This window comes from Parasteatoda tepidariorum, chromosome 4, assembly GCF_043381705.1.
Source record: "Parasteatoda tepidariorum isolate YZ-2023 chromosome 4, CAS_Ptep_4.0, whole genome shotgun sequence".
Lineage (NCBI taxonomy): Eukaryota > Metazoa > Arthropoda > Arachnida > Araneae > Theridiidae > Parasteatoda > Parasteatoda tepidariorum.
The window spans coordinates 101,020,941-101,031,161 of NC_092207.1; the positions used below are offsets into that span (position 1 = coordinate 101,020,941).

General features: G+C 28.4%; 1 protein-coding gene across 2 annotated transcripts in view; it reads left to right on the forward strand.

The window, feature by feature from the left end:
* LOC107438848 (protein aveugle) overlaps positions 1-9,786 on the forward strand; it is a 16,408-nt gene extending 6,622 nt beyond the window's left edge. For both annotated transcript variants that reach the window (XM_071180273.1, XM_016051239.2), the window contains exons 5-6: positions 4,231-4,310; positions 8,273-9,786. In XM_071180273.1, the coding sequence (XP_071036374.1) occupies positions 4,231-4,310; positions 8,273-8,277 (85 nt within the window). In that variant the 3' untranslated portion in view covers positions 8,278-9,786. The remainder of the gene's footprint in view (positions 1-4,230; positions 4,311-8,272) is intronic.
* The last annotated feature ends 435 nt before the right edge of the window (positions 9,787-10,221 follow it).

Below are 10,221 nucleotides of genomic sequence, written 5' to 3' on the forward strand. Positions count from 1 at the left end.
AAAAGGGGCTTGAAAAGATTTTGATTCTGTACAGGTGTTTTGATAAACAGTCATGGCCAGTGGCAAGGCGAAAAAGGGCCACAGATTTTTCTCTTGGCTATGACGGAATATCTTTAATTCCTACCAGCCAGTCCTTATCTTTATTTGCTTCTTGGAGTTTTGCGTCAAATGTTGTTCGAAGAGAGATTTTTATTAGCCTTTTTGCGGTGTAGAAAGGAACTGGCTTAAGAGATATTTGTAGAATCTTGACGGCTTTTTTGGCCAAGAAATCTGCAGTTTCGTTATCTTGAAGTCCACAGTGCACTGGTACCCATTGCATGGCGACATTTTTGTTGTGTTGGTCAAGCCTGTGAAGGGCTTGACGACAATATAAAATGTCGGCAGATGCGGGGGCTTTGGAGGAAGCAATAGCTTGGAGTGCGGCTTTGGAGTCAGAGAGGAGGACTACGGTATTGAATTTCTCAAGGTGATTCTGAAGTAGTGATAGAGCAACGCTTATTACCGATACTTCTGCATCGAAGGCTGTTTTAGATGAACCAATCGGGGTGTAAAATGAAAAAAGGTTGCAGGAAACTCCAGCTCCTGCATCAATGCCATCAGCCAATCTTGAACCGTCTATGAATATATGTAGCCATTCGTACTCCGGGAACAGTAAGTGTAAAGTCTCCAGGCGATAGATTTTAGGACTTGGTCATTTGTGTCTCTCTTGGAAACATCTTGACATAGGTTTAAACCCAGTGAGTATCTCTCTTTTTCGATAGGGCACTGTGATCTAATAAGGTCTTCTGTCTTCCAAGTGATATTTAGTTGGTCTTTTATTTCGACGACTCTATGGAGGAAGCCATTCTGGGTCTTCAAGGTTCGACCAATATTTGCCAGTGGGGTGCTCCAGAGGGAGAGGCAGTCTGGTAGTCTTAATATTTTTTCCCACAAAATAACTACCCTCTCTTCTACACTTGTCTTGATGTTCATATGGTGGGTAGATAATAAAAGTGCATCGATCGGAGTTGTTTAACGGCCCCTGTTATAAGTCGAAGGGCCTGATTGTGGAATCTTTCCAGCGAGTCAAGAACTGTTTTGCTAGTCGCCGCCAGCAGCTCGCACCAGTAAGTCATGAGGGGGAGTATATAAGATAAATATGTCATGTCGAGGGTATTTCTACAGCAGCCCCATTTTGACCCGGCTATTCTTTTCATTAGAAAAAGTCTCGAGGTGACTCTCTCCAAAACTTTGGTCACATGCTCTGTCCACGTCAGTTTTCGGTCAAATACAACACCTAAGTATGAAGAGGAGTTTGTATATAAAACGGGAAAGTCCTCATACAATAGCTTTAATTTGATAGGCTGATGTGTCTAGGAGAAGGTCTGATAACATGTCTTTTCCAGATTGACTTCCATGTTATTAATCTGGCACCATTTGCTTAATTCCTTTAAAGCCTGATTAAGGGCTAGTTCTGACTGCCGCTCCATTCTATTTTTGGGAGTTTCGGTTCAGATGACTAAGTCATCTGCGTAGAGAAGGCATTTGATACCATTAATTTTCTTAAGGTCGACAATATGGTCATTTATGTCGATGTAGAACCCTAAGCAGCTGGTAGCAGCTCCCTAAGGGAGAACTGTCTTGAGAATCTTGCAACGGGAAAAGCAGTTCTCATAGCGAACCTTACAGATTCTCTGGCAGAGAAAACTTCGAAGCCAGTCGAACATTTTTGAATGAACACCTCTTTTGATGAGTTTCAGTAGAAGGTTTTCTCTACAAACCAAATCGTAAGTGGATCTTAGGTCCATGAAAACAGCAGTGAGTACATGTTTTTTATCAAGAGCATCCTTTATATATTGGCTAAGGAGGGTGACTTGTTAGTTAGGTGATCTGTACCTTTATCTTTGCCCTTTTTATGTATAGGGATAATGATTGATTTGCGCCATATTGAGGGGGCACTACCTATATCCCACACTAAATTAAAATATTTTAGAATGGTCTGCGTTGCCTGGGTCCCCAAGTTAAGTAGAAATCCGGAAAAATAATGTGAAATGTTATCAATAACTTTTTTAAATGCTTCATTCACTTTATTTCTAGTGGTATTGGCACAATTATAATGAACATCTATATTACAAAATATATTATTGATTTGTAAATGATAGTATCTCTTTTATAAGGACTTCCCAAAGGGATTTTTGGTCAAAACATCTTTTTTTCAGTAGCTTTGCTTGTGATTTATATTTCTTTGTAAAAAAAAAAAAGAAACAGAAGAATGTTTTAAAATGCTTCCTTCAGCAGTCGTAATTTTTTCTTTTTTGATTGCTGATTCCAGAGATAACAAAACAATTTTTTGTTGGAAGACTTCTGTACTATCAAATTTGTATTTTCTTCCAACAAGCAGAGATTTTGAAAACCTTTTGCTTCTAATAACCTCTTTACTTTGTTGACTTGTCTAGTTCATTTAAGCAACTTGCATCGCAACAGGACTGTTAAGATTGAAGTCATCTAATTTCATGAATACCTACTTCAACCTACCTACATACCATCAACATACCTACTTTCAATTCAAGATGTTTCTGACTGTTGTTTTAATATTCCTTGCATTCTGGGATTTTTTCTCCTACATCGCATCTGATATTCTAATCAATTATTTGATGAGCAAATGAATTGATATTTGATGACGAAACGTTAGAGCAAAGGTATTTTTAAGGTATCAGGCATCAAAAATGACAACTGAGTGTCCTTAATTTTCTAGGTGTCAAATTAAAATTTTTAGGTACAAATTATGACTGCTTATTTTGAACCCTGCGTAAACAGGGCCCCAAATTGTTCTTTCAAAGAGAACCTATTAAATGAAAAACTCAGTATGTAGACAATGAGATATTTCTGTGCAATCTGCCTGCTATATAGTGGGAGTTAAAGAAATATGTTCTCTAGAAATAGTACTAAAGAATGGGCTGATCTAAGAATGTCACTTGTCAAAAGTGTGACTTATAACACTATATTGTCTCAAGTTTTTCCTCAATACATATTTCAGTTTTCATGATTGTTAAAATAAATGCAATCGATGATTATATTTGAAGAATTTAGTGCAAACTAATGAAGCAATATTTTAAAGACAAAGTTACATTTTTCTGGGTCTTTCTGTCAGCTTCAAGTGTAAAATATTTTCAGTGAAAAAAGAAGTTTCTGATTCTCTAAAATATCACATAACATGTTCTTTCATTATACTCAATAATGTAAAGGAATTGAATTCCATAGCATTTTATTCTTTTGACCAAATTATTTAAGAAACACGTAAGATATCAAAATTTTAAGAAGTAAAGAAATTGATTAATTTTTTTTTCTAAATGGTCTAATCTAGTTATAAGAAATATATTCAAAAAAGGCTGGAAAAGCTGTAATGGTATTTTAAAAAAAACTTCGCTTCCGAAATATAACATACTCTGAAAACATTGTGGACTGCGCTTAATTATTTATTAAACCAGTTTACAAAATTTAAACAAAAAATTAATAACTCTCTAATTTGATTATTGATCACATTCCATCCTAATTCCAAAAAATATCTATTATATTTGAAGCACGGAATAAAAATCTTTTTACCTGCAGCTAGTAAAAGTATTTTATTTAATTGTTTATAACAGTTTCTTTTAAGAAATTTACTATCAAACAATTTATGATTCTTATTTATTTTTTTTTTTATAATAGCCAATAATATCTGTAATGAATTATATAACGGGATATTTGATTTTTTATTTTTTTTTTATGATTAAAAAATTTTGAAATACATTGTAAATCAAAAAAGCTGCAATTCTATATATTCTTATGAACTAAGCTATTCAAAACAAAAAATTTCATATGTTTATGTTATTTCAGCTTTGAGTGCTTTAAAAGTTTGAAAATAACTTAATAATTTTGAAACTTTATTTGAGTAAATATGATGTAACTTAAACTCATTAGGTTTGTAAATTATTTAAGTTGAACTATTTTAACATTATTATTAATTTCTTGAATTTATAGATTAAACTTGTTTATTACATTATTTATATAAACTTCACCATTTCATTAATATTAATTTACTCTTTTGTGTTGATATCTCTTGAAATGTACATTTCCTGATTATATCCATGTATTTTGAAATATTAGTTTTGTAACATGTTACATAAAAGTGATTTACTCATTTACTTACATTGAAACATTTTTATTTTGCTTAATTTCTGAAATTTAATGTTTGATCTTTAACTTTTTCAGAGAAGTTATTTGCACTGAAATCTTAAAGTTAAAACTTAAAAGTGATATCTTGGAGCTCAAAGATCTTCAAAAGAAAAAGGGTAACATTATTTTAATCAATATCTATTTTGTTGTTCTTTACAATATTTACTTATATTACGGGAGTATTTTTTAATTTATTTTGAAAGATGGTTGATAAATGAAGTTAAATAAAATGCCAACATTAAATCAGTCCAAAAAATTACAATATAAAATTTAGATTGTATCTATATTTAGTGATTTTATGTGTAATTAAAGAGTTCTGTCAAATGCTAATTTTTTATTATTTTAATTGATGCAGTGAAATGTTTTCATTGTGTTCTATGATTATTTTTAAGTGGTGCGGCTTAAAAATGTTGAGTACAAACAAATTAAAAATTGAAAGGTTTTAGTTAAAATCTGTTATTAAAAAGCTAAGAATTCATGTTTTAATCAAAAATTATATAATGTATTATATGCATGATGCAGGGATGAAATTTTTCCGCTTTTTAGCGGATTTCCGCTTTTTTCACTTTTATCTCTTGAATTTCAGTTTTTTTTATCAAAAATTCAGATTTTTCTAAAAATTTCACTTTTTTTAATAAGTATTCTGCTTTTTCTGAAAATTCACCGATTTTCAAAGAGAAACAGAAAATTCAAACTACATAGCTACCAATCCTTTCTCATTTTTACTTATTATAGCTATTTTCTCCCCTTTTACTTGCAGCAGATAAGATTTTCTGAATTTTTTACCCGCCCTCCAGTATAGATCCGATTTTTGTAGTTCAAACGACGCTGCTTCTGACAAGCCTTTTAGAGGTCCCAAGCCTGGAATCTGCTAATATCTCGATTCTTATTCACACGATTTTAATGTCAAACATAGCTTTTCAAATTTGCGTGTTGCGATTCTTATTCACGCGATGTGAATATTGTACGTTGCGATTCTTATTTATGAGATTTAAAAATCCGATATTGTGATTCGTATTTACGCCTTTTCAAAAACCTATATAGCGATTCGTATTCACTCAAGTTTAAAATTAATGTCTTGATTTGCTCATGCGGTTTATAATATCAAACATTGATTTTCGTATTTATACATGATTTTAAAATAAGGCATTGGGATTCGCATTCACGCATTCTGAAAATTATGCATCATAACTCTTATTTATGCAATCTAAAAATTACGCATCATGATTCGTATTTACGCAATCTAAAAAGTATGAATCGTGATTTGTATTTACGCGTTTTAAAAATTCTATATCCCAGTTTGTATTTTCTCATTTTCAAAATCGTATATCTAGTTTCATATTCATGTGATTTCAAAATCCATAATTGTTATTCATATTCACGCAATTTTAAGATCAACTATCGCGATTCTTGTAAGAAGTAAATTTTTTTTTAATTAGTTACTATAAAGGTGACTGTTTTTCTAACGACGATTATTAGTATATGTAAGTGTTACAACATCAGAGAAACTGGAAGGGAATATATTCAAAACTTACATTCTGTGCTTGCAAAGAAGAAAAAATAGGATTTGTCACAAGATGTTTGAAGATGGACTAACGACTAAATATAGCAAACATAAAAGATATAGCAAACAAAAGCAATCACTTAAAAAGGGATTTAATTAAAAAAAAATTTGGGGGGAAAAAGAGTTAATTAACTCATCATCAAAATTTTATTTATAATTGCTGTTATTTATGCTATAAAATGCAAAATTCTTATCAAATAAAAAACAATTATCTAAACAGTTGCTGATTGTCATGTAATTTTTCAAACTAAAATAGCAATTTTTGTATGTTAAGGAGTTACTATATATTTCTACTTCACTGTTATTGATATGTTTCAGAGGGCTGTAGTTAGATTAGACTATAATATGAACATAATGATTCGGTCCATTGTTAAAGTTTTTTTTTTCCAATATAATTTAAAAAGTAATATTACTGATATATTTGCTATAAATCACATAACAGTATTTATTAAAAGAAATGAAATATTAATGTATATTCTCAGTAGTTTTAATTTGCTAAACCAGGTAGTTTTTCAAGTAATAATTGTCTCTTATGTGAACTGAGGAAAAATATAATTTCCAGCTTTATTTTTTCAATTAGTAATTTTTATTTTCACTAAATGTTAGGTAGCAATGTAATCATTTATATAAAAATAGATTAGTACGCAATTGTATGTCAACACATTATTTATTACCTTAAACTGTCTGGAATTTATTATTAAAGGGTTGCGCTTGCGTAAAATTTACGATCGTAGAAATTCAGCTATTTTGCCTTTTGGATAATCTCATCCCTGATTGATAAAATATTGCATAAAATGAGTTCAGTTATACACTGAGGTATATTAAAATAATATTTTATTGTTATTATTTTTATATCTAATTTGCTGAGTATTTTAACACTATGATTGCATGTGACAAAACATTTTTTTTTAAATATATATATATATATATATATAGTGAAGTATTGAAGTTTTTATTTTAACTGTTTTAAATGAAGATCAAAAACACAATCAGTTGCTTCTTACATTTTAGTGCTTAACAGTATAGTGCAGCGAAAAATATTTCTCTTTTTGATAATGTGTTTGATTCTGCAATTTTATTCTCTAAATTATTGTTGTAAAATAATACATCATTTAATTTTAAAAAACATTTTTTGGAAAAGCTGTAAAGTCTAGAGGCATGCTATCTACTAAGACAATATTCTTTTATTTTTTAAACTTTTAGAATATTTCTATTTGTTACTTTTGTCTAAATTAGTGTATAATTTCGTTATTTATAAAAAGATAAATAAGATCAAAAAATTAATTCAATTTTAAGATGGAATCTAGTTTAGTGCATAATACTGATGCTTGTTATTTCATAAAGTGCTGTTAGGAAAATAAAATGTGTTTTACCCCCACTAAATTTAACAAAAAAGAAACTTAAAGATAGTAGAAGTTAATTAATAGGCTGGAAGAATATAAAACCATGAATATACTAAGCTCTAGATTTTATATTTATGTATTTTGTAGGCTATTAGTCTTCGCTAAATAAAATTCATAAGAATTCTTGAATTTTTTGTTGCCATTCCTAGGGAGGGATTGCTATGAAGTCTTTTTCTTCTTAATACCACCAAATGCGTTCTTTTTAAATTTGTATGTATTTGTATGCTTTTTGTTAATAAACCTTTACTTTCTGTCTGAATCTCGATCTCCACAGACTGCAGTTGGCAGCACAGCTGCTGTTTTCAAATTTTAATGATTTTTCAAATTTTCATAACCACATTACATACCATAAACATAACCGTAAACACATTTCATATCATAACCATAAACACAACGGCATAATTTTCAAAACCGCAGCTGTGCTGTGGTTTTGAAAATTATGACGCAGTAAAAAGTTTCACTGAGTTTGCCGTGATTTACATCGTTTAGATTACAAGATGAATAGGGATCTGCCTAGTTTTCTACTGCTTATCAGTGAAAACTTCTATCACTGGTGTATAAAAGTCAAAGCTTTGCTAGCTATTAAGAAAACTGCAAATGTGCTTATCGAAGCCCAAGCCGACGCTAAATTACGGGAACAATGGACACTAAACGACGATGATACCGTTACGAAAAACAATGACAATACTCTGAAGATTTAAGTATAATTCAAAACAACTGTGTTCTTTGCTTAATTATTCCACTCATTATAAATTTCATTGTTCAAAATTTAAAGGAATTAATTTTGTACTTTAAAATTTAACAATAATATGGGTAAATGTCTATTATCATCAAACACAATTTTTAATTACAGTTTATTCTTCAAAGCTGAAGAACCTTATTTTTTATTGCCTCTTGCTCTTCTTGAGTTTAAAAGGTGTCTTACACTATATTCAGCAATAGTAGTAAGCTATTTATTTTTCCCCAATGGACCTCTACTTTATAGCAGTTCATTAACCTTAAAGAATGAACATTTTTTATTATTATACAGTTACATTTATTATGAATTTTTATATTTTATTCACTATTATGACTAAAGTATTATTATAATAATGATTTTTATTAATTTTAGAATGAAAGAATCAGTCCAGAATTTTATGATTAAAATGTATTATTCCAACTATTTCCAATTTGTATCCGAATTTTATATACATTTACACAAGTAATGTATTTTTTCTTTTTTATTTATCATTGTCTTCATATTTTATTTGTTTGATCTTGTAAAGGTAATTATATATGTATAAAGATTAAATGTTTTAAGTATCTATTTTTTTAACCTGACACATTCTGTATAGTTATGCATTTTTCTAAAAGCTTTAAAATTATTTTTGTACTTTTTATTAGTGACCTAAAAAGTATCTTAAATGTAGTTTGTTTGTTTTTTAATTTTATTTTGTCTTGTTAAATTTTTTACCAATGTATGTAAATAATCATTTTATTTTTAACATTTACTATCAAATATTTTATCTCATATTTCTGTGTATTCCTAGTTATATAGATTTAAGTTTGAATTTCTTTTTACTATAAAACTATTTCTTTAGAAATTATTTGTAAATAAACATAAAAAAAAGCTTGATGTTAAAAAAGGGTTATTTTATAATAATTACATTTGTATTTTAATTAAACTTAGCTTTTTACTTTGTGAATCCTTATTTAACAAGAATTTCTTCAAAATTATTTTTTTTTAAAAATTTCTAAGGTGAAGTGTATTCGTCATGGGACTTTCATATGTTATATAATTAAGTACTTCAATATTATAGAGGAGACTCTTATTGCAAAAATTGTAAATCACAATTTGAAAACTCAAATATGAAAAAAGTAAAACTGAATGAAATAATTATTTTTAAAAATTTTATAAATGTAATTATTGCTTTTGTTTACTTATCAAAATATTTATTAATAAATAAAGTAATATTATGCTAAACTTGTTAATTAGTTATGTTTATCAAAAAATATTAATAAAAATAAATAATGATTAAAAAATGCTAATTTTTTTAGGAGAATAGGATAAAAATATGATTATGTAACAATGTAGTTGCTGCAAGCAACTTGTGACATTTGCCAAATGCATTATCTCGAAAGCCTCTGTAATCGAGAAGTACTTTTATTATTTTAATTTTTTATCCTTTTTAAAATTTTAAAGTTAATAAATTTAAAAATCTTTTCAGTTTTAAAATTATAGAGCTTGTTAATGTTCTTTTCATCTCATTTATATATCTAAATGAAGAAATCATTTCAAATTTAATACTTATTCTTTAAGGTGATGAATTAAGCAAATAGTATTTCTTTTTCCAAAATTATGTATACAAGTTTTATTTTTCTAAAAATATAACTTTTTTTTCTGAACTAACCATTAATTCAATCCACATCTGTTGTCTAATCCTTGATGCATCTGTATTTTTAAAAGGATATTATTATAGTTGAAGTAATACTTCCTGCCATATTCCTAAATGTACTCACTTTATTTTTGTATGTACCACCATTTATGAAGTATTTTACTATGTACCTATATGATATACATTATTAGCTCTCCGGTTATCCTTCTAATGTAGTTGAAGTATTAATAAAACTTTTATATTTTTACTATTTCAATCTACTTTATTTAAACTTTGTGATAATTCCCACATTTATATATACCGGTATTAGAAAAATTGTTTTTTAAAAAGAAGAAGTTGTACTTGTATATTTAAATTCAAGACTCTTACTATAATTAACAGTTAGGATTTTGTTTTTTTATCTAAGTTTTGCTAAATAATAATTTAATAACATTATGATCATAAAGTTTTTAGGATAAATACTAATAGTTAACTAACATACATACCTCTGAGAGTGAGAATTGTTTTAAATCTATGATGGCAATTATTCATTCAACAATGACAGCTTTTTAGTGTTTTTGTTTTTAAGCATTTTTAGTTGTGTTATTAAAGTTACATTTATCCACAAGTTTATTTCTTTTGGTTTACATGTGAGGATAAAATTTAGGTTTTTACACTTCTAATTATTTACACTCCAGCTCTTTCA